The 24638-nt window shown below is 58.8% G+C and overlaps 1 protein-coding gene across 2 annotated transcripts in view; it reads right to left on the reverse strand.

Annotated features, from left to right (window-relative positions):
• ADGRA2 (adhesion G protein-coupled receptor A2) overlaps window positions 1–23508 on the reverse strand; it is a 34344-nt gene extending 10836 nt beyond the window's left edge. The window contains exons 1-6 of one of the 2 annotated variants that reach the window (XM_060136284.1): window positions 23113–23508; window positions 10952–11023; window positions 1105–1176; window positions 772–843; window positions 567–638; window positions 101–264 (exon numbers count right to left, since the gene is read on the reverse strand). In XM_060136284.1, coding sequence (XP_059992267.1) covers window positions 101–264; window positions 567–638; window positions 772–843; window positions 1105–1176; window positions 10952–11023; window positions 23113–23375 — 715 coding nt within the window. In that variant the 5' untranslated portion in view covers window positions 23376–23508. The remainder of the gene's footprint in view (window positions 1–100; window positions 265–566; window positions 639–771; window positions 844–1104; window positions 1177–10951; window positions 11024–23112) is intronic. The other variant, XM_060136283.1, reaches the window with a different exon arrangement.
• Window positions 23509–24638: the final 1130 nt, after the last annotated feature.

The raw sequence follows: 24638 nt of genomic DNA on the forward strand, positions 1-24638 counted from the left end.
CTGAGGGAGAGGATGCCCTGGAGGCCAAGCCCAGCGCACAGGGAGCCTTGAGCCAGCAGGGGCCCCTCAGGAGGGAGCCTGAGGGTGCGGGTTTGCTCACCACAGCGCAGCTGGGCCTCCTGGAGGCCGCCCAGGGTCTGGGCGTGCAGGGCGCTGGGGTAGGCACAGAGCGTGCGCTCCGACAGCTGCACGGAGCGATTCCGGGCCCAGGACAGCAGCCAGCGCAGGCGGCAGTCACACGTCAGGAACTCGGTGCCCAAGTCCCTGCAGGGGGGTGAGGGGCCACAGGGTAGAGCAGAGGGAGCGTGGGCTCCCCGGGGTGGGCATGGAGCCCCAGGGAGAGACTGAGGCTGGAGAGGGCCGGGAGGGCAAAATTGTGCAGGTGCGCCCTGCTGCCACCATGGCCGCCACGGCAAGCACGGCGAGGTGCGTATGGTGGAGCTTCAGCCATCGTCTGCCCCACCTCCTCAGAAGGCTGGCCACGTGGGCACGGTGCTTATGCGTCTCCCTCCTGGGAAATGGAAGGAAGCAGGGCCTGACTGCTGGGGCTGGGGAAGGATACTCACACAAACTTAAGGGCTGGCAGCTCATCAAAGACCCCCGGTGGCAGACTGGAGAAGATGTTTCCAGATATGTTTCTGCAGGGAACAGGGAGAGGGGATCTTAGGCTCCCCCTGGGCCACAGGAGGTGGGTGGTGAGTGATGAGAATGCGGGGACCCGTGAGGCTTTGGGGAGCCTTCCCTCTGCCCCCCTCCCCGCCCCTCACTCACAGCCGGAGAAGCCTGGGGAGGCCTTGGAAGGTCTCAGAGGTGAGACAGCCAATCCGGTTGTTGGAGAGATCTCTGGAGAGACACACACGACCTCAGCAAGTCGGCCACGTGGTAGCGCACGGATCCGCTTGTGAGGGACACACGCGTGTGGGCGGGGCTTGTGGGCGGGAGCGGAGAAAGACACGGGTGCTGGGGCATGAGATGTCTGCCCCCAGCCTGTTGCGTGCGGGGAGGAGAGGCAGTGAGGGAGGGTGAGTGGGAGGGTGGCGGCACCCATGGGACCGCCTCCAGGGACGAGGGGGCTGGGGCGTGGGGTCAGGACAGGCCACTCACAGGCGCTTCAGCTCCCCCAGACCCAGGAAGGCGCCCGCCTGCACTGTGCTGATGACGTTGTTCCTCAGGTCCCTGTGGGAAGCAAGCGGGGGCCTCACACCTCGCCCGCTCCGGGGCCACGCGGCTGCCCGGGGCGGGCGGCCTCACCGCCGCCAGTGCCGGGCTCTCGGTTTCCCTCTAAGTCCCTGCTCGCCTCAGCGCGGCTGGGAGGCCGGATGAAGGACCTGGCCGCTCAGACGGGTCCCCCTCCGCCTCCCTGGGTCAGGGAGGATGGAGACACCGAGAGATCCGGGGGGAAGGCCTCGGATGAGGAGGCCGGCGCGGCGGAAACGGGAGAGGAGCTGGCCCTGAACCGGGAGTCGGGAGGCCTCGGTTCCCGGTTCCCACGAGCTGCCCTGAGTTTCTCAGTCTCTCAGGGCTGCTGTAGAATCGTTTGAAAATGGGTGTAACGGCCCTTTCTTTGTCAACTGCTACACAAAGGTAAGGTCATCTTGAGCCTGGCCGCGGGGAGGTACTTTAGAGCCATCGGGCGGATGCTCCACCTGGCAGGTGAGGAAAGGTCCCGGGCTGGCTGGTGACCCTGTGGATGCGGCCCCGGGGGGTTGTCCATCACCTGGCCCCGCCCCTCAGCCCTCAGATGAGGAAGCTGAGGCCGAGGGGGTCACCTGCCACCCTCCCCCCAGGCTTCCTCGAGCCCCTAGTGCAGAGACAGGGTGGCAGGGCAAGGGCCACCTCGGGTCACAGACTGGACAGAAGATGGCAGTTGGCCCCCAGGCACCACAGGGCCAAGGGTCACCCACCAGGAGGGACGAACTGCAGGGAAGTTTTCAGAGTAGCTTCCGTCCCAGGCTCTGGTGGCTCAAACTCCATCACACGGTCAGAGTGCCACCCTCCCTCCACTTTGTCACATTCTCCCGGGGCAGCAGGGGCGGGCCGAAGGGACAGTCCCGGCCCACTGGGGACCGGCCGGTGCCCACATGACCCCAGCCCCCCACCAGACCCGGCAGCCCTCTGGGACCACTGAGGCCCAAGGCGATGGCTGGCCCCCTGGCCTGCCCCAGCACCCTGTCCTCTCGGGCACAGCCATGGGGAGAGGCGCCAGGCTGACCCAACCCTTGCCCACCTACCCAAGGCCTACCTGGGTCTGTCCCGAGCCAAACCAGAACAGGCTCGCGGCCCACAGAGACCTTACCAGGAGGCCTCACTGCCCACCTGGGGGCGGGGAGGGCTGCAGCCTCCTGGCTAGCTCCCTACGTTCCAACATCCTCTCGGGCCCACCCAAGCACCCAGGAGATCATGAGGCGGAGGGCAAGGGTGGGGGGTTCCTGGAATAATCAACTTAGGTTGGCCTGTGGGGTCAGCCTGCTCTCCAAGGCCCTGCCACCACCCCCACCCCCACCCCCACCCCCCCCCCCCCCCCCCCCCCGCCCAGACCCGCCTTCTTGGCTCTGCAGGCCAGAGTCTCAGGGGCAGCTCCGGATTATGGGCAGCAGGGGGTTAACTGAGCCAGCTCCCTTCTGGGGGGAGAGGAAATGGGTGTCCAGGATGGGGAGGTGCCGTCCCAGCAGGGGGCCTGTTTTCACACAGACAGTCCCCGCTGGGGACAGAAACACCCAGAGAGAGACAGAGACAGAGAGACAGAGAGAAATGCAACAAATCCCCTGCCCAGCCCTGCCCCTGGCTGGGGCTCCTCACACCTCAGCACCCTCTCATACCAAGGACTTGGGCTGCATAACCCTGCGCCCCGCTGAGAAAGAAGAGGAAGCCCCCGGAAGGGCCGCTTCGTGCAGGCAGGGAATGTGCGAGAAGGCAGCCCCTAGAAGGCTCCTGCAGAGAGGAGGCTGGAGATGGCTGGGAGAGCGCCCGCCCGCCCAGGGTTGCCCCCCCACCCCACAGCCCGGTCCTCCGATGCTGCGGCAGCCCGTGCCCCCGGCCCCTCTTGGGTTCTGGCCATTCTCAGGGCTCCGCCTCCCACCCGTGTGGGGGACGAGCAGAGGGAAACACATTCCTCATTGTGTCACTTCCCTTCATGGGCTGCCAAGGGGCCCAGGCTGCAGCCCCCCGCCCCTTCCCTCTCCGCTCACTATGTTTATTCTCATTTCCTCCCTGGCCCCCCTCGAGAACCCCCCGCCCGGCTGCCCCACTGATGCTCTACAGATGGGAGCACGGCAGCCCGCTCGGGCCCAGCCCCTTCCTGCCCTGCGTTTCCTGCAGCCCGGGCCAGCCAGGGCCTTCTGAAAGGGGAGCTTCCAGCAAGTGTCGGCGGTCCTGACCTCTTGTCTCACGCCCGCAGAGAGGCTTCCGGGGTGACCAAGGCAGCCCTCAGAAGGAGTGCCCTCAGAGATGGCCTGCTGGCCTGGAACCAACCAGTCTTGGGTCCTCTCCGGAGGGGCACAGGCCAGGGGCGGCTCCTGGCTGAGCTGCTAGCCCGATGGGGGCTGGCCCCTGGGCAGCTGAGGCCTCCTGGTCCCTAAGGTGGGGGACGCAGCTCTGGGGCTGTACCCTCCCCAGTGGTAGGAGGAAATGCTACCGTAGAACTTGGATATTTTTGTGGACCCGCGAGGCCCCTATAGGTTGGTGGTTCTGCACATTTCTTGCTTAGCATATCCTTTTGAATATCTGATGAGGGCTATGAAGTCCTGCCCTAGAAGAATGCACTACCCCCAATATTGTGCATCTGATTCCAGGGGCTCGTGGAACCTAGGTTACAACCTCCTGCTCTGGACTTGCTCATTGGATTCCTTCATTCCTTAGGTGAGGTCGCAAGGACGCACAGGTGCTTCTATGATGTGGCATCTCCTGCCCTCTGTCTGCTTCCACAGACCTCTGGTCTTGGAACCTGGAGAGAATGCAGCTTATAGGTGGAGCCTCCCTCGCTACACCCCCTTGCCTAATCCAGACCAGGCTCCTGGATCAAGATAGACCCCTCTCCCTGTACCTATGTCCACATGGAGGGGAAGGACACCCTGTGGCAGAAGTTGGGGGGCCGGGGATACCTGGGAGCAAATCTTGCCCTATGTCCTTCTTGGGCAAAAAGCAGCTCAGGAAGCTGAATGTGTAAGACTGAGTGTATAAGCACAAGCAATAAAAGAGCAGATTGAAGACTTCCCTGGCGGCGCAGTGGTTAAGAATCTGCCTGCCAATGCAGGGGATGCGGGTTCGATCCCTGGTCCAGGAAGATCCCACGTGCTGCAGAGCAACTAAGCCCACAAACCACAACTACTGAGCCCGCATGCCGCAACTACTGAAGCCCGCGTGCCTAGAGCCCATGCTCCGCAACAGGAGAAGCCACCGCAATGAGAAGCCTGCACACCGCAACGAAGAGGAGCCCCCGCTCGCCGCAACTAGAAAAAGCCCAGGTGCAGCAACGAAGACCCAAAGCAGCCAAAAAAAAGAGCAGATTGATACGTTACACTTGAAAATGTTAAAGTTTTGCTCTTGAAAGGATACCACCAAGAAAGTTGAAAGACAACCCCTGGGATGAGAGAAAATATTTGCAAGTCATACACCTGATAAGGGACTTCTATCCAGAATACATAAAGAACTCTTACAACTCAATAATAAACAGACAAATAGCCCAGCTGAAAAAAAATGGGCAAGGGATTTGAATAGATGTTTTCTTCAAAGAGGATATACAAATGACCAATTAATGCATGAAGAGGTGCTCAACACCATTAGGGAAATGCAAATCAAACCCACAATGAGAGACCACTTCACATCCACTAAGATGGCTATGATTTAGAAAACAGAGATTGGAATCCTTATATATTATAGATGGGAGTGTAAAATAGTGCAGCCACTTTGGAAAACAGCTTGGCAGTTAAGGTTACCATATGACCCAGCAATTCCACTCCTTGGTACAAATCCAAGAGAAGTGAACATACATGAACACAAGAACACATATAGGAATATTCATAGCAGCATTATTCATAAGCCCCAAAGTGGAACACCCCAAATGTCCATCAACTAATGAACGAGTGAACAAAATATGGTATCTTCATACAATGGAACATTATTTGGCCATAAAAAAGAATGACTTGCCGATACATGCTCTAATATGGGTGAGCTCTGAAAACACTATGCTTGCTGAAAGAATCCAGTTACAAAAGATTACATACTGTGTGCTTCCTATTTATATGAAATGTCCAGAATAGGCAAGTCTATAGAGACAGAAAGTAGATGAGTGGTTGGCTTAGGGCTGGGAAATGGGCCCGGCGGGGGGGGGGGGGGAGGAACGGGGAGTGATTGCTAATGATTCAAGATTTCTTCGGGGGATGATGAAAATGTTCTAAAATTAGATTATGATGATGATTGCACAACTGTAAATATACTCAAAACCATTGGAGCCTACGTTTTAAACGGGTGAAGTTAACGGTATGTAAATTACGTCTCATTAAAGCTGTTAAGAGTGTGTGAGTTTGTATGACAGCGTGTGTGTATGTGAGCGTGTGTGTGTGTGTGTGTGTGTGTGTGTGTGTGTGTGTGTGCCCACGCTTGGACAGGGTGGGGCGGCACGAAGTTGGCTCCCTCTGGCCCCCAAAGACCTCCCTGCTTGTGGGTTTGAAAACCGAATTATAGGTTTGGAGGCCGCACAGCAGCTCCCCTGGGCCCTCTAGGACTTTCAGGGTTCCTTAGAAAGTGGGGGGGGGCTGGCTGAGGAGTGGGCAGAACCCCCCGCCGCAGGTCCAGGGGTTGCCTGGGGGGAGGGGAAACGGAGAGACTGTGGCGACCAGGAGGAAACCCCAGGCGGTCCTAGGCTCCCTCGCAGCGCCACGCCCCGGGCCCCCCTTGTCTCTGATCTCATCCAGTAGGTATTTATGGAGCACATACCCGGTGCCAGGCATTGGGCCTGCAACAGCGAGCCGGAGGGCTGTCCCCGGACCCACCGGCCTCCCTTCCGGCGCCCACTGCCTCGGCGCGGCATTCCTCTCCAGCGCCTAGGGGCGGGGGAGGGGGGGGCAGAACCCGGCCGCCTTACCCTCGGCCCCGCCCCCAGATTAATGAAAACCACCTGGCGGGTGAGCCGCACGCACCGCCCCCGCCCCCAGGCCCCCGCATCGTTCCCGTGAGCATCTGCGTCTAATGAGTGCCGCAGCACCGCGGCATACCAGCCCCCGGGGCTCATTAATCTCATTAGGCAATGACAAATCATCCTGGGACTGCCCAGGCTCCCGCCCCGGGCCCTCTCCTCCAGGCGTGCACAGGCCTCTGGAGGCGTGTGTCCACACAGATCCACACGCAGGCCTGCACGCCCAGTCCCGGGCTCCCTTGACCCCTCCTGGGGGCTGTCTGCCCTGTGGCCGGCTCGATCCACGGTCTGGGGGCTTCTCACTGTGACTGGGTCACCCTGGAGTCCTGGAAAGTCTTCAGGTGGCCAGCCCTCTGCTGAATGCGTGGGAAGGATCCGGGCAGAGATGCAAGGCACCCGAGGAATGATCCATCCGCGAGTCCTTTTCCCCCGTAGACTTCATCTACACGACCGCCTGCCTAGGGCTGGGGGCTCTGGACGAATCTAAGCGGTCTGGGGCGGCCTGTGTGACATCTTGCCACTTGCAACTCTTCCGAGGAGAAGGGGACGGCCATTTACTGAGAGGCCGAGGTGTCCCCTGCTCTCTTCCTGGGTGAACTCATCTACCTCCGTGGCCACCTGTCAGGGAGCCGTGCCTTAACCCCTTGGTCCAGGTGAGAGCCTGAACAGGCACCCAGAAGGTATATGGAGGTGGAATTCAATCCCAGTCTCTTTTCACTCCAGGGTGAAGTCCTGTGCCCTTTCATCGCCTGCCCCTTCACTCCCAAAGCCTTTCCTCTGGCTAGTCTGCTGAGGGAGGCGGGACACAAAGGAGGGCTCAGAGACAGGGCCTCACACACCTCTGGGCCCTTCTGCACACTCCTGGGCTGGCCTTGAACTCTGCTGGACTGTTTGAGATTCCCCAGTTCAGCCTGCCTGCCTGATAAAGGTGTGTCTCCCCCATCCCACCTCACCCCCCAGTTCTCTGGAGCGCGGGTCCTCCCGTGGGATCATCTCAGGCACATTCCCTCTCAGGGCCCTCTCTGTGTCCCCTTCCTGGCCTCGGGGCCCTGCACTGCACAACAGGGGAGCCCCCCACTTACACCCCACCTGTTTGCAGAGGCCAGAGGGGCGCTCAGCAGGGCGGGCAATGCCGGCACTTTCCGGAGCAGCCCACATCTACTCAGTTATCAGACAGGCCGCCAACTCCCATGGGACTTGCTGCATGGACTGTGGGATGTGAAGCTGCCACAGGCTCAGCCGCCCCAGCCTGGACGGCTGAGTCCAAGAGGACAGAGAGATCAGTGTTTCCTGGCACCAACTGCACGCCAAGCCACGGCGTCTCGTTTGCAATGAATAGGCCCACAGTGCAGGGGTCATCTGGTCCACTGGTTCCCAACCCCAATGAGCATGAGAATTGCCCGCATACCTTGTAAACAATTCCCAGGCCCCTGCTGACCTGATGAATTAGCATCTTCAGGACCGGGGCCCAGGACCTCTCCCTACCTCTGGGGTAGTGGGTAGTGACTGTGATGATTAGTTTTACGTGTTAGAGTATAGCCCTCGGTGACTTAATCAATCACTAATCTAGGTGCTGCTGCGGAGGTATCTTGTAGATGTGGTTACCGTCTACAGTCAGTTGACTTAAAATAAAGGAGACAACCTCTGCTAACATGGGTGGGCCTCACCCAATCAGTTGAAGGCCCGGAGAGCAAAACCCGAGGTTTCCCAGAGAAGTTCTGCCTTAAGACTGCAGCATCAGTTCCCGCCTGACTCTCCAGCCTGCTGGCTGGTCCTACAGATTTTGGATTTGCCAGTCCCCACAATCACATAGGCCATTTCCTTAAAATAAATTTCGTTATAAAGAAATAATTTCTTGGAACTCCCTCGTGGTCCAGTGGTTAGGATTCAGCACTTTCACTGCCATGGCCTGGGTTTGATCCCTGGTCGGGGAACTAAGATCCCGCAAGCCGCGTGATGAGGCCAAAAATAATAATAATAAAGAAAGAATTTCTTTGTGTATTTATATAAGGACACAGCCACGTACATCTCCTATTGGTTCTGTCTCTTTGGAGAAGCTTGACTGATACACTGGTGACCAGCCAGGCTGGAGACCCTGGGCTCCTCCAGCCCCTGCACTGCCTCTCCATCCCAGGGAAGCGAGGCCAGGATGCTGAACCCAGCACCCCTCTGCCCAGAAGCCTCCCCTCCTCTGAAAGTCCGGCTGTGTCACTGGGCTTTTTGATCTTTTCCTTCTGCAGCTCTGTAGGTATTACACACACCCAAGGATCATAGAGTTTTAAATCCAGAGTGCACTTTACAAACTGCCCTGTCCCCCCACTTTTATTTTGGTCTTAGTTCCCTGGCCAGGGGTCGAACCCGTGCCCCCTGCAAGGGAAGCATGGAGTCCTAACCATTGGACTGCCAGGGACTCGCCCCCCCCACTTTTAACAGATGAGGAAACTGAGGTCCCAAAGTGAGACAGCCCTCTGACCCCACCTCCCACCACTCCCCAGTCACGCTGCCCTTCTTCTGCACCTCAAGCTCACCAGGCTGGACCCCAGGGCCTCCCCCGCTGCTACTGCCTGTGCCTCTAGACAACTACCTGCCCGCCAGGTCCCTCCCTCCATCACCTCCAGCGAGGCCTTAACCTCATTACATAAAATAGCGGCCCCCATTCCAGTGCTTTCTGCCCCCCTTCCCCTGCTGCTTTGTTTTCCTCTGCAGTGTTTATGGGCTCCTGACCTACTATACATTTCTTTGCTACGTTCTGGGTCCCATCAGCGGCAGGTAAGTTCCCCAGGGCGGGCACCTGGCCTACCGCGTTCACTCTGGATGCCCAGCACGCAGCCTGGCACACGGAGGGGGCTCAAGAAACATCTCGAGAGTGAACGACTAGAGGATTCCTAACGGGGCAGGGGCTCCAACTCAGGACCTAGAATGCTCACTCCAGTGCCCTTTCTCCTCCCTCCGCATAGGTCGTTGTTCCCGTCTCCTCTCCCACTTTGCTCTGCTTGCCTCCCGTGGTTTGAGTGCACCTGCAGGGTGCTGATCTGGCTCCCGGTGCCGTGGGGAGGGGTCCAGTTGGGTAGGCTTGCGTGGGGGGAAGGAGAAGCCCATCGTCTCATCTTCACCAGACAATCTACCCTCATGAGATTGAAGGACCACCCAGCAGACCCAGCGAGGGGGCAGACCCAGCAGATTTTTGGCAGATGAGGCGAGAGGGTAAAGATGGGAAGATGTCCCAGAGGCCTCAGGAGGCTCTGGGCAGCTCTCGCTTGTGCTAAGGAGAACAGAGACGGACGCTGGGCGGTGACTGGCCCTGGTTTGGCTGGGCCAAAGGACTGCGGGCAGCTGCGGTTAGTTTTTCTCCAAAAGATCCCAGGAGGGAGCGTCTGCTTTCTGGCAATGCAGCCCTCTAAGACCAGGCCTGGGCTGAGACAGCTCCTGAGTGCTTAGCCGCTCGAGGAGGAGAATGTTGGTACCTAAAGAGTCTTCTGAACAGCAGCTCGGGGGCAGCCCTTCCTCCCTTTCGGAGCAGAGTCAGCGGAACCTGGTCACGGCTGTCTGTGCGCACTGTGGCTAACATCCCGGGAGCCCTCCCACCCCCAACGTGCCCTGATCCCACAGAACGTGCTCCACCTTTCCACGCCAAACGTGGCTGTGTCCCTTTCCACCCGCCCCCAACCCAGCCAGGCCACCAAGCTTTCCCCACAGGCGGCTTGGGGGAGAGCCTTGCCCTTCCCTTGTGAAGTGGGTGTAACAGAGACAACCTCGTAAGTTGTTGACCTGGTTAAAGATCTACACTCCATCATGTCGGTACTGCATCTCTATTACCCTTGAACTTTCTAGCCTTCGCTGATCCCTCCTTTGGCCTTTACAGAAACCCCGACCTACTTCATTCCTATATATATGGCAAGGTCTCTGGTCTCACTAGATGGTGATCCCTTTGGCTGTTTGAGAGCAGGCGTCTGCCTGATTCGTTCGTATCCCCCATCGCTCTGATCCAAGCCTTTCAGGCAAAACCGTACTAGAGGGGGCAGGACCCTGTTGGAGGTCTTGGGAACGCCCAGCAGGTGGGAGCAGAGCTAGGAGGGAGATGGCAAGGATCCGGCTCCAGGAGGGACGGGAGGCCCAGGGGTCCCGTGGAGGAGACAGGACCCAAAGCTGTTGTATAGGCTGTAGATCGAGAGTTGCCAACTGAACGGGGAATCGAGAGAGGGGTTGACTCAACCCCCTCCTTTGGCACGGACTTGCCCGTGACCGAGGCAGGTCCCCAATCCTGGGAAGGAGCTTCTCTCGGGCTAGCAGGGCCCTTGCCGTCCGTCCACAGGGCAGCCGAGGGTGCTGTTGCTGATGCAGCTGTAATCCAGGGCAGTGGGGATGGAGGGAGGGGGAGAAGTGGGTGTGACCCACTGTCCCCACTCTCAGCCCAGGGCTCTGGCCCCTTGGAGCTTTGTTTGTCGACTGTGTTTAGGGAAGGAGGAAAGAGGCCTCAGTCACACTAAATGCTCCCTCGGCCCTTTATGCTGGGCCCCCAGCTGGGACGGGGAGGCAGCTTCTGGACAGTTAAGGGGCTCAGCCCTCATAGCTAATTGCTCATTAAAGAGTGTTAATGAGCTTCCCACAGCCCCATCCCTGCCTGGACCAGCGCCGTGTCCCCACTTCTCTGTGCTGTGGCTGGTGAGGGAACTGGTCTCTCTCTCCCGTACCAGTCCCTCCGCCCTCCACTTGGTGGTCGAGTCCGACCGTGGGCCCTGCTGGGCCAGCAGGTCCCGGGCCCCTCAGCAGCCGGGATTCCTCACCCTCCCTGGCCCGACCTCTTTCCTGAGCACTTACAGTTTCTCCAGCAGTGGCAGTCCCAGGAAGGAGCCGTTCCGGAGCCCCGTGATCTTGTTGTTACTCAAGAGCCTGGAGGACAGGGGAGAACACAGAGGGGAGAGTGTTGCCTTCTGTGTAAGCGGCGCCCCCTGAAGCTGGGCGAGGAGCAGCCCCACCCTGGGCTCCGGGAGACCACGGGGCGGGGCCAGCGAATGGTTCGGGCAGACTGGTCAGCCCACTGAATGCCAGGTCAGATGTGTCACCTGCCCTGGGTCTCCCCACAGCCTGAATCTGACTTAGGCTCTGTACGCAGGTGAGCTGAGCAGGTGTGAAGCTGTGATGACCCGTTTTAACCTTGGAACCACAGGGCCGAGCCCACGGCACCCCCTTTCTGCCCGCCACAGCTCTGTCTCGCTCAAGCCATTGGCCCAGTTATCTGAGGACAGTGCTGGGGAGAACGGTCTGGCAGGTAGAAGAGGAAGTCAGGCAGGTGCGAGGACCTGCCCTTCCTCGGGGTCTCCATCACTCCGGGAGCTGAGGACCACCAGAAGGGGAGCCCTCCCTCCCCTCAAAGGCCCCCAACTCAGAGGGACGGAGTGCCCACGCGTCCCCAAGCCTGTCTATAGCCTTGACCGGAAACTGATGGATTCCTTGGCCCCGGGGGAGCCCAGGCCTCCGCCTCTGCCTCTGCCCACTCGGAGTCTTGTTTATTTACTCGTTTGTATTTGTGGAAGCAGAAAGGGGCCCCAAGCTCCTGACCCAACCCACTCTGCCCACCCACTCAGCCTTTCTCTGTCAGGCTCCCTGCTGGGAGGAGAGAGTTCCAGGCCAGCCAGAGGGCTCATCCCTTGAGTTAATTGCTTATTAAAAAGCTTTAATGAGCCTCTCAGCTCCAGCTCTCGCCTGCCCTGCGCTGAGGCAAAGGTTTTCCCATCTTTGCTCTGAATGGTGGAGAACGGACCTGGGAAGGCCAGAGGTGCAGGCCTTGGGCCTCCCCTCCGGTGAGCAGCCTCTGGGCTGGATAGTAAGGGAGAGGGCAGGGGGCGGGGTCAGGGCCCGGGAGGGGCTGTCAGAGCTCTGCCCCAAAGCTTAATGGAAGTGGGTGGGTGCACAAGCCATACTGGCAGTGAGTGAGAGGACCCCGGACGTCCATGCTACACCACGTTCAAGGGCACATGGAAAACAGACCATGGCCGGGGCGGAGGCAAGGGTGGAAGGGGGCTTTGTGGGTCAATGGGAAGACGTGGACACCTCATCTCCTTCCTCCCTTCTCCCCTCTCCAGAGAGGCCCCTCCTCCCCTTCGGGTCCCCCCCTCACTATCCTTCCAAGGGTGACATTTCCCAGCAAGGTCTCAAGGGTGACTGTGTGGAGGGTTTCAAGGGAGTGCTGGGTTTCCAAAGTGCTACACACACACGCACACACATGTGCACACACGCGCACGCACACACGCACACACACATTGTCTTGATATTTCAAAAAGCACATCACAGTAGTCATCATATGAATAATTGGAACTTTCTCAAACCCCTTTATTCTCATTTTATGGGTTAGGATAGTTTTATTTCACGTTACCTGTGGTGGCCAATTATAAATAATCTTGTCAGTTCTTAGGGCCTTGAATGGTCTCATTCAGGCCCTGGTGGGGCTGCGGTGGCCCCCTGGGTGGGGACAGCCTCTTGATGGTGTGAGTTTTAAATCGAAGCCCATCCCACCTCATCTGTTGCTCATTCCCTCATACACCCTCAGAGCCTGAGGTTCAGAGGTTGCATTAAATGTTGGAGAAGGCGAGAGGACCCCTCAGTATCCTTAGTAATGTCGGGAGGGGTCCTGAAACGTCAGGAAGAGGGGTGAGAAAGGGCATCTGTTTTAGCCTCCCCAAACCCCAAGGGTCTCTCCCAGGAACTGCCCCTCCCTGGATCTTGGGCAGGGGGAAGAATGGGGACGCTGATGGGGGGGCACAGGGGAGAGGTAGGGGGTATGGAAGGTTAGAGGAACAGGGGGAGCCAGGTTATCACAGCCCCGTGCACAAAGGGGGAAGCCTGAGAACTTTCCCAAACTTGAGTGGAGTATGGACCTGTTAAAGGGAGGGGAAAAGTATCTTATTTCCTGCAAATATGTCTGAGGATCCCAGTTTGAGAAACACTGACTTTAGAATTGAAAATCTTACACTATGAAAATACCTTCTAGTAAAAAATTATCTCAAAATTATAGGCAAAGGGGCTTCCCTGGTGGCGCAGTGCTTAAGAATCCGCCTGCCAATACAGGAGACATGGGTTTGAGCCCTGGTCTGGGAAGATCCCACATGCCGCGGGAGCAACTAAGCCCGTGTGCCACAACTACTGAGCCTGCGCTCCAGAGCCCGCGAGCCACAACTACTGAGCCCGTGCGCCACATCTACTGAAGCCCGCGCGCCTAGAGCCCGTGCTCTGCAACAAGAGAAGCCACTGCAATGAGAAGCCCATGCACTGCAACGAAGAGTAGCTCCCGTTCACCACAACTAGAGAAAGTCCGTGTGCAGCAACGAAGACCCAACGCAGCCAAAAATAAATAAATAAAATAAATAGAAATTAAAAAAAAATTATGGGCAAAAAATGTTTTGCTCAAAGATCATTGAATTGAAAACAGAAAATTAAACAAAATCTCCAACTCCCAAATCCCCGATATTGAAACCCGGGATCCTAATTGGAGAACCCTATCCAGACAAGCCTAGTGGTAGTGTTGGTGGTATAGGTACCCCACGTTCTCCAGACTCTTTGTCCTTTAACCCTTGAACACCTTTCACATACCCCAAATTTAACCCAGAACTGGCCAACAGAAGTACAATGACAGCTGCATACGTAATTTAGAACGTTCTAGCAGCCACATTGTTTAAAAGTTAAAATAATCTTAATAATATACTTTATTTACCCCAATATGTTATCATTTCAACACATAATAAATATATTATTATATATTATAAATATACATATATTATAAATTATATAAATAACAAAAATTAGTAATGAGATATTTTCCCTTTTTTGGTACTAAGTCTCGGAATCTGGTATGGATTCTCCTCTTCCAGCACAACTTACTTAATTCAGACCAGCCACATCGCAAGTACTCAGGGCCACATGGGGCTGGTGGCTTTAAGTCTTATTCCTGATTTAGTCTCCTTGTAGCCAGCACCTTCCCAGGAAGAAGTCTGGGCTGCTGGGGGGATACTCAGGTGGCCCGGGGTGGGGTGTGTGTGTGTGTGGGGCCTGGGAACAGAGCAAAGGATGGGGACCAGCCCCCAAGGCAGGTGAGGACAAGCCTCTGGTCCAGAGCAGCTCATCTCCTGGCTGCCACCCCAAGGCCCGCCTTCTCTGAGGCAGCCTCTGTTGGGCTGGGGAGGAGAGGGTACAGCAGGGTGACGCTGGGGTCAGCTGCTGCCCATGCTGCAGGCTTGGCCAGCCCAGTGTAAACTCCATCCTGGAGAGTCTTGAAATGAGATTTCTTTCTCACTGCGAAAACACATTCCTAATCGCCCACCCTCTAAGCCACTCACTAAAGTGGGGGCACCAGGCAAACAGTGCTGCTTCCTTCTCCTCCAATGGGCCCCTTCTTGCCACGTCTCCAGTTCTCGGACAGACTTCAGCAGGTATCGGTATGGTTTAGTCCCCAGATACCCAGAAATGGATCTTTTGGTCTTAACAATCTAGATCGGGCTGAGGGAATTTTACTTCAGACCTAGATTAGGGGGAGAATGGCCTCAATTATGCTGGTAGGTTCAGTCCTCTGGAGGTGAAGGCAGGGATTTGGGAGAGTGTTTGGGGCAGGTAGGAAGCTGGCAGTTACGGGGCCGCTAATGGGGTAGATGAAACACACACACACACACACACACACACACACACACACACACACACACACACAACACACACACACTCATCTAACAGGAAGAAAAATGTTCCCGCCATGCTAGGCTCTCATGGGAGGAAAACAGGCAGGGCAGCCCCATGCTTCTGTCCAGAGTCGCAGACACAACGCCAGTCTCTGCCCCCTCCTAATCGCCTCCCAAGCCCGCCCAGAGAGCCTCAGCCCCACCAGCCTCCCCCCAGCACCAGCACAGGGCGTCTGCCAGGTGGGTTTGCTTCCCAGCCATGCCTCCCATCCCTCAGACCCCAGGCCCGCCCAACCCAGCATCCTCGGCTTCTCCCTCCCTCCCGCGTCTACCACCCAACATCACATTTTCACAGGAAGGGGGGCCAGTCCCTGGGGGCCCCTGTTCTCTACCCCAGAATCTGAAATCTGGCCAAGGAGAGGGGGCACACTGAGTCCATTCCAGAACTCTCTCCCGGCTCGGGTCCTATTTTAGGGAAGAGCAGCAAACAGTTACCACTAATGAGGCTGGAGGCCACGGGAGCGAGTGGCTGGCGTCTGCAGAGGCCCTGTGGCCTCTGGGCAGCCACAGACGCTCGCCAGATCCCAGTCCGACATCAAAGCTGACCCTATAGGGGTCACGTGGGCACCGCCCCATTGGGCACGGGGCCAGCACCTGCCCGAACAAAAGGGTTCTCACATGTGCGGGGAGAGTCATACATGTCAGCCCCTCACCGACCCCCCAGCCCACCCCAGCACAGAGAGGCAAGGACCACAGGCCTGGACACTATGGCCCGGTGCTCTCCAGGAATTCTGAGCCCGGAATTTAGGCCACTGCCAGGGCCCTCTGGGCTGGGAGGGACCCGCCTCCAGCACCTGCTGCTGGTACCTTGGCAGTGTCTTCGGGAGCCCATCAGTGAGGGGAGGAGGGGGGTCTGCTTGCTAACACCAAAAGGGCCTCAGGCCCATTACCAGCTGCACCGTCAAGGTGAAACTGTACTCCCAGCCCCGCCCACAGGCACAGTACCCGGGGCCTTGGAGCATTTCCAGGGCCCACAAGGGCCTCTGAAACCTAAAAAAAAAAAAAAAAAATCACCACCGAAATATAAATGCTACAAACATAAATTAATGAAGACTTAGCTATAGAACGACCAAATGTCATGTTATGCCAATTAGCAACAACTGTTCTGCTTCATAAAGCTTGTGGATGCAGTTTGGCCTGACTGATAGGACAGTGGGACCTCCAAACAGGAGGTTACCTCTGGTGAACAGGCCCTGCTTTGACACACACCTCAGGCTAAAGGTTGCCCTTCATGTGTACCGAGCCTGCCTGCAGGGGACATAGACGCTGGAGAGGACACACAGCACCTCCACACCTCCTGCCATCCCTCCCTTGGCTGGAAGCCTGTCTGTCAGCCTCCCTCTGGTTAGGAGGGCGCCCATGTGGGACATCTTTTCCCCAGACTTTAGAGAGCCATATCCTGAGACAGCCTCTGACCTCAGCCTTGAAGACGGGCTGTCCAGGCAGGGCCTGAGGTCAAGGTCAAGAGGGAAAACTATTTTGCAAGGGCTCCTACACATGGGCCTTCCTTCGGTCCTTTTCTCTACCCTCTCTGCAAGGTCACAGTATCCTGATGGTCACTAGGCAGAAACCAAGAAATTGGGGCGGGGATGGGAAGGAGTAACCTACTGGTGCTCATGGTGGGTGGTCGGTGGGCTTGGTGGGGATTTGAGGGCCCCCAGCACTGGAACTGATTCTGCTTTAATCGTTCACCCTGGGCATCCATTCACTTGGTCTTCAATCCTACATGAACACCTACTGTGTGCTCGGCCTTATGGAACACATCAGTACTACAACCACAAATGAGACCTGGTGTCTACCATCTCCCACTCGTGGAAGGTGAAGGGAGATGTGTCACACTGGGTGGACTGTTTGCGTGCGTGTGTCCCCGGGGCTTGAGGAAGCTGGGAAATTACTTGCAATCCACCTTAAGCACTTCGTGCACTCACAGCCTAAAATCTCACCACTGGGGAGCCAAGCTTTCAGGTGAAGAAAGTAGGTTTCTTTAAACATACACATAAACCTGAAAGGATCTGTCTGTCATCAGTCATTTACACCTAAGTATAAATTAGTCCTTTAATCCTTCCAGCCCAGACGTTTTCCTTGGGAGCTTGGAGGCTCCTGTCCTGCTTGGTGAGCCTGTATCCAGTCTCCATGGTGAGACTGCAAGGCCCCTGAGGTCCAAGGCCAGCTCTCTCACCTCACAACAGGCACTGGCGGAATGGGTGGGTGGCTGTCTGAAGGGGCAGAGCTCCAGGGAAGGTGGGGTTGGTCCAGGACCCACGCTTTTCCCAAGTCGGGAGGCATTTTTTCCTGCCTCCACTTCCCACCAAATCCTCTGTGAAATGATTTTGTACTTAGTGGTCCCCTAAGCACACACGTATCGTCGCGGGTGGCGCCCCTTTCCCCGGCTCACTATCCACGTGGGGGAAGCGGATTGGTTATGTCCCTGCCCTGTCCCCAGGGAGGACGGCTCTGACTGGTCAGTGTGGGACCAGGCTGACCCGGAGCAGGAGCCCTCGGGTCTGGCTAGGAGCTGTGTGACCTTGAGCAAGTCAGCCCCTCTCTGGGGGTTTTCTTCTCGGTAAAAGAAGGGTCTGGACCGAAGATTCCCACTCCGTACGTTTGATGGCTTTTCCCATCCTGGATGCCGAGTCTCCTGAAGTCTAGAGTTTCTGCTCCAACACACAGTTCCCAGCAGGCAAAGCGCCCTGGGGGAGGGGGGGCCGGGAGAGGACACAGGGAGGAGGGAGCTTCGACCTCCCCTTTGCTTTCCAGCTGGGAGACGTCTGGCCCCTCAAGCTCAGGCTGGAACTCCCTCCTGGGCCGCTCTCTGAGGCCGGTTCCCTGCTACTCCGTGACAGATTGGTCCCCTGCCCCTCACCTGGTCCCATCCATTTTACACACCCTTTGCTCCCCCAGCCCGGCTCCCCAAGCCCACCTCTCCCCACTCCCAGGGCTGGGAAAGCTGGGTCCTGGGAGGCTGCCGCGTTAGCTACACTCCACAGTGTCTCAGCTCTCCCACCCCCATCACCCAGTTCTAAAAGCAAAGGAATGTTCTGGAGTTTGGGAAGGATGGGGGGCCCCCCGGAGGAGGGAGGAAGGGGAGGAGGCAGCTTTGTCCTGTCAGTGTCTGAGCTCTAAATAGAACGGAGCGGCTGGGCTGGGGGAATGAAAATAAACAGCCCCTCTGAACAGCCCCTTCCTAGCAGTTAACCGGATTTTCCTTCTGGTTCCTCAGCCCAGGGCCATTTCCCTCCTCTCCCCTCCCCTCTTCTCTGTCTGGTCCCACGGGGGTGAAGGCTCTACCTCAGGGTGATGGGGGAGGGAGGGGTCCTGGTCCAAGCTGCGTGGCACGGGGGAACTCACCTCCCCTCTCTGGGCTTTGGCAAGGAAAGCTCACTGAATGGAAGGGCAGAGATCAACTCAGAGGTGGCTGGAACTCTTTCTCCTTCAGGAAAGAGTTCTTATCCCAATGACTCCCATGTGACATAAACTTAGGAACCCTCGCTCCCTTTAAAAACATGACCCCAAATTTAAGGGTCAATTTACGGTGAGGTTCAAATTACACCGGTTTGCCCGTGCCTTTGGGGGAAATTCGCAGACTCACCAGGACTAGGGATTGCATCCCTCCCAACCCTAACCCAGAGGGGTGATCACAGAAGGCGGCAGGAAGGGACTTCCTTAGGGGTCAGGAGTGGCTGGGTTCTTGCATGGGTTCTGAAAAATTCAGGCCAAATAACCCATTCTGGGTCCTGGTCCCACTGGGGGCCTGAATTATAGGTCCAGGCTCTCTGGTGCAAGAAGGACTCAACCAGTGAAGCACGAAGGGCTCTGCTCTCCGCCCGGTGCTCTCCTGAGCTGGGACCCTGGGCCCCGACGTCCTGCACAAGGGGCAGCCCTCAGGGCAGGGTCCCTAACACCTCCAGGAAGGGGCTGATGAATCCTAGAACCTGGGCTGGTGGCCTCCAACTCCTCCAGTAGGTAGTCGGGGAGATTCCTTCTGAGTCCCTCCCTTCAGACCAGCGGGGGCCGGGAGCCCACATGGGGGCGCTGCAGCTGAGACCCCCCCCTCCGCCCCTCCCCCGGCACCATGGGGAGGGTAAGGGAGAGTGTGTTGGAGTCTCCAGCCTCTTCCCTCCTTTCCTTCTTTCTCCTCGCTCCCTCCCCCTCCCCCTCCGCTCAGGCACAAAAGCTCTCTGTACACTGCCACTTCCTCTGGCTGCTGTCTCTGAGCCCAGACCTTATGAGAACCATATGGGGGAAAGAGGGTGGAAGGGAAGGGGGTGGGGAGGCCGCGCGGCCCGCCCCTCCAGCCACCATCTCCCTCCGCTCGCGCTCTGTGCAGGCGGTTGGCACACTTTGCCCCAAACTCCCCCTAAGTGGACCCCGGGGGCTGGGATGTGGGGCACTGAGAGGTGGGCCCAGTCCAGAGCTGGAGGTCCAGAGGGACCTGTGCTCAAGAACTGCTGGGCCAAGCACGGGGGCTGGGGCTGGGAAGGGGCCTCCCCTCCCTCCCCTCCCCTCCCCCTCCCCCGGGGCTCCCAAAGACCACCAAACTCCGAGCAAAGGGCCCCGGCCTCCGCTAGGCACATCTGTGTGGAAACTGCCCCTTCTCCCCTATGGGGCAGCCTACGTGGTGGGCAGCTCCCCCAGATGGGAGGCTGAGGGGATGAGGGTTTGCGGGCCCTGGGAGAATCTGGACCGAGGGACCGTCCCATGCCCGCCCCTCTCTCCACCCAGCCTTGGAATGTTCCCAGGTCAAAAGGGCCTGGGTCCTGCTGGGAAGGAACCGGGTTTTTTTAAAGCAGGCTTTGTGGCCATTGGGTCCCAAGTCCAGCTAGGTGAACAGTGAGTCTCTCACCTGAGAGGGAAACTAAACGAATCCAACCAGCTAATACTGACGCTGGCGTCAGCTAAGCTGTGTGACTCTTGGCAAGACGTGGCCCTCTCCCCATCTGGCCTCAGTTTGCTCAGCTGTCAGACGCTGATTTAGGGGCATCTCTAAGGCCCCTTTCGGCCCAGCGGCCCAGGAATTTATGACACTGCCTGGTATCCTCCGAGGGCCTGCTCAGATGTCCTGGGAGGTCCTCATAGGAGGTTTCCTTCTAGAGTCATCCATTATCAGCCCTTTCCTGGAATTCCTTAGTATCCCCCTCACTTGAACTCCCAGAGCCCAGAACCAGAGGGCAGGCCCGTCAGCTGCTGCCAGGGCGGGCGGGGGGTGGGGGGTGGGGTGGGGCCGTTGACAGTGGTCTGCGTCTCCCTCCTCCAGCCGGGTTCTCCCTGTGCTAAGCCACCTCCACCCCGCTGCCCATGAGACCCTGTCCCTCAGGGAAGGCCCATAAAGGCTCCTGCTCTGGACAGGACGTGCCCACAGCTGCCCTGTGCACTAGGCCTTGAGAATGGGGGCTGGGGTGGGGCAGGCGGATCAGGAAGGAAGCCAAGAGTTCAGCTTTCCTGGAAAACCGCGAACGAAAATCCATTAGAGGAAAGAAAGAAAGAAAAAAAAAAAAAGCCAAGCGTGGGGAGAGGGGGCTTGCAGTCTACAAAACCAGAGGGCAGAAGCCGAGATAACCGAGTGGAGGTGGAAGGGTTTTCCGTGAGGTGCACAGGGCTGTCCACAGGATTGCCCTCAACGGCTTGGAGGCTTTCTGAGCAGAGACGGAGGCTCTCTGCAGACAGGCACCTTATCTAGCACTTTCCCTGCCTGAACAGTCAGCTGGGCTTCCCAAAGCAGAGGCCTGACTCTCCCCCTACTCCCCCAGGACCCACGTGGGCAGGGTGGTGTGTGGAGGGGACTGGGAGATGGTGGTCCATTCTGGAGGAAAACGGGAGGCGGAGGGAGGGGAAAGCAATAACGCAAAGACTATTGCCTCAAGTCCTGTTGTTTGCACCAGGTGATGGGCAGAAAGGGGAAAGGGGACATTTGGAAAAAGAATAAATAAATAAACGAGGAAGGAGGAGGAGTTTGGGAGAGTGTGAAGGTTTTTGTGCTCATAGCCTCTCTTTGCTGCCGGGCTGGAGCGGCAGAAGCCCCTTCCCAGCCCGTCTTTTCCTTCTTCCCTCGAGATGCTTGCTGGGTAGGGGTGGGTTTGCTGGGGGAACTGAGCCCCCAGAAGAGGATCCCTGCCAAACTTCTGCTGAAGAAGAACTTGCGCTCTTCTTCCTTCAGAAGCCAGCTTGGGGGAGGGGTTGTAGTCAGGATGGGGATTAGGTGGAGCCTGTGGGGGGTGCCTAAGGCATATGTCTGTGGCTGCTTTTAGTCACACCCCCGGCTGATGGGCCGGCGGGCTCTCGGGGGTTGCTCCGGCCTGACCTGCCCTGTCTGTTGTTCCTGCGGAGATGTCCAGCCAGGCTGCGGGGCGGTGGTGGGGGGGGTTCTTTTGGAAGGTATCTTAAGCCAGGTAGGTCAGTGGCCTGGGACAAAAGAAGGGCCCTTCCTCTGGGGATGGTTTGGGATGGGAAGGTGAGCTAGCAGTCCTGCTGGCTGCCACCCTGTCCTGATATATTCTCGCCAAGAGTTGGCCCCGCTCTCTCCCTGGAGTGGCGTCGATGGGAATTAGCCGTGGCTGGAAAGCATTAGTTACCAAATCATTCTAAAATGTACTGCAAAACCACCTTTTAATGTTTTCCCTTCTTTCTGCCGTCAGTATGTTAGGATTCCCTAACCCCAGCTCTGCTGCAGGATCCAGGGCACACACGCTCCTCTCAGAACTGAATGACTGTGGCCCAGCGGGGACTCACACAGACACCAGCCCAGCCATCCCACACAGCAGGCATTTTTCTCCTCCAGAACTGAGTGGGCTGGGGAATGCCCAGGCCTGTCTGGACACTTCAACCCCAGTGGACACTCAGAGGGACCTGAAGTAGCTGCCACAGCTGCCTTCCCAGGCCATGGCTGTATCCCTGAGCTGCTGGGACATGGGAGAGAGCAGAGACAACGCTTCCACCCCCCTAATGCACACATGCACACACCCACCCCAGCTGGGGAAAATGCAGGCCAGGCGGACAACGTCAGAGGCTGACCAGTCGTGTCCTGTCAGGAAGCGGGCAGCCTCTGAACTCACCCAACCAGAGGCGTTACTGTATTGTTCTGGACACAATCGGATAGACTGTGAGCCAGCTCCAACTCTGGGCAAGGGGCCGTGGGGAAACGTTCGCCGCTGGGGTCAGGAGGACAGGGAAGGGGAAGCGGCTTGGAGGCTGGATCCAGGACAGGAAAGGAAGGGGCTGCCGCCAGGGCCCGACCCTCCAGTCCACGGCGTGCGTGGAGCTCCAAGCACGTGGTCTGCGCAGGAAATCTCTGCGGTGGGGAGGGGTCGCTAATTCTCCTGCAGTTGCGGGGACTTCGGACCCCCATCGAGGAGGCTTGGGGTCGGGATGCGGGCGCAACGGGCCGCGCTGGTTGCCAGCGAAGTGAGGACTTAATAAGGCCCGGGCTCGAGGAGGGAAAGGGTATGACGGAAGGAGGCTGCGAGGCAGCCTCCTTCCCCTCAGCCAGGTTTCTTTCTCCGCACTCTTTTCGCGAAGAAGTCAATCGAGAAACAGCCAAAGTTCGTCTTTATATCCGAGGAGGGGAGGAAGAGGGAGGGATGCAGGATCCAGAGCAGAGCTCAATTCACAGATGCGCACGGCGGGAGAGGGGTCCTAGTGGGAATCGGGACGCCGGGGTCTCATTCACACCAGAAGTGCCTGCACCCCAAGGACAGACTTTTTCGAGCCCACCCTCCCGCCAGCGCTAGAGAGACGGGCTGCAAGCGGGGCTGGCAGGCTCCCGGCCCCGATGGGGCGCCCCCAACTGGAGGAGCCAGGCCGGCGGGATGAAGCCGGGAGACTCCTCCAGTGCGGCCAGGGACGCGTCCGCGGTGGTAACGACCACAGTCATCTACTGGGCCGCGGGCGTCGGTCTTCCCTGAGCCTTCCCCCCATCCCACCCCCCGCAGGTCCGCAACACCAGCCCTGGCTAGAAACTCAAGAGGCGCGGGCGTCCCGCCAGCGCGCATTCCCTGTCACCTGTGCAGGTGAGTGGGTGCCCGCGGTGCCTCACTTTGGGGCGCCCCCGCCCCCCAATGCTCCTTCCTCCCTCCACACCCCTGGAGCCCTAATCTTTCCCTTACTTCTCTTCAAGCCTCCCTTTTCGGCTTCTGGACTCGGGCCTGTCCTAGAGTCTGAAGTGGCACATCGACTCTGTCCCCCATTTCCCACCCCTCCCGTCTGGTCTCCTTTCGTCCCCTCGTCGGGGCTCGAGCCGGGCCGGCCAAGTAGGGTACTTACAGGGTAACGGTGCTGTTAGGCAGAAGGCCGGGCTCCGGAGGCTCCGGGAGGTCCCCGCCGCCGCACACCACCCTCCTGCGCGCCGGGCTGGGGGCGCCGCCGCTTAGCCCCTTGGGCCGCTCCCCTGAGCACTTGCAGCTGCGGATAGGGACCGGGCAGCCGGGCGCGCCGCGGATCTCGGGCGCCAAAAGCAGCAGCCACTGCAGCAGCGGCAGCAGCAGGCGCGCGGGCGCCCACCGCATCCTGCGTCCCGCGGCGCCCATCAGCCCATCGCCCCGCGGGGACCGACAGCGCTGGGGCCCGTCTGCGCGCCGGCCGGAGGGATCCGGGCGTGCGAGAGGCGTGCTCAGCGGGGGCCCGGGGCGCTCGAGGGCGGAGCGGGGGGCCCTGGGCGGAGGCAAGCCCCGGGGTCCCCGCCGCCGCGCCCCGGGGGCATGTCCGGCGAGCGCCCCGGCGGGGAGGACGCGGGCGCGGCTGTCAGCGCAGCGCGGGCGGGCCCCGGCGGCGCGGCCCGACTGTCTGCGTGGTGCTCCCGGGCCGGTTGAGGCCGGGCCGCTCCTCGTCGTCTGCTCGCTCTGCGCGGGGCTGTGACCTAGCGGATCGAGCCGGGCTCCTGCCGCCGCCGCCGCTCCGTGCCATGGATGGAGGCAACTCGGCTCGGCGCCGCTCCCGCCGCCGCCAGCCCCCGCCCGCCCTCCCGAGAGGGCGCCCTCCCCTCTCCAGCTCGTCCGTCCGCGAGGCCCTAGCGCCTCCCGATGCGCAGCCAGGCCGCTGCCCTCCTCGGAGTAAGAGCGGGCCAGCCGGCTGGAGGCCCCGCGTGTCCCCTGCACCCGCCCTGAGCCTAGACTTCTCCCTCGCGCCTCTCTCCCCCCACCCAGGAATCTTCCTCTCCATAACCCACCTCAGACCTCAAGGCCAACCGCCATCACTTTCCACAAAACCCTCCCTCACTCGTGCCGTCCAGCCTGCACCTCCCGATGCTTCTGGGGCTTTCATTGACCCGCGGGCTTGGCCAGAGATGCCCATGTTTTGTATTGAACTTCGTTCACCGCTCTGAGGCTGCTGAGACTCGGCTTCCCTTGACCCCCTGACCTGATGGGCCAGTCTGGAAGCCGGGGCTCACTCTCACAGCCCTGCTCCAGCCACTGCAGGAGACAAGGCGGAGGCTAAGGAGGCTCAGACCCTCTGGGTGACCTCGCCCAGCGGGGGAAGCGTGTCATTCGGCCAAGGAGGGGTCAAAGGCCGAGGCAGGCCTTCCAGATCTGGCCGCCTACCTTTTCCACATCCGTGTGTGTGTGTGTGTGTGTGTGTGTGTGTGTGTTTGATGGTAGGTGGGAATGAGGGGAACACAGAGGGAAAAGCAGGGATTCCCGCTGGTTGTGGAAGGAGCACAGCGCTGAGTCAGGAGGGCCCGTTCTCGGCAGCGCTGACGAAGGACACAGCCCCTAACATCCTGGGGTATCTAATCTCGGGGGTCAAAATGAGGCCCTGCCTGCCTGCAAGTTGTGACCTGAGAATGAGTGAGT

This window comes from Lagenorhynchus albirostris, chromosome 21 (assembly GCF_949774975.1).
Source record: "Lagenorhynchus albirostris chromosome 21, mLagAlb1.1, whole genome shotgun sequence".
In the NCBI taxonomy this organism is placed as follows: domain Eukaryota; kingdom Metazoa; phylum Chordata; class Mammalia; order Artiodactyla; family Delphinidae; genus Lagenorhynchus; species Lagenorhynchus albirostris.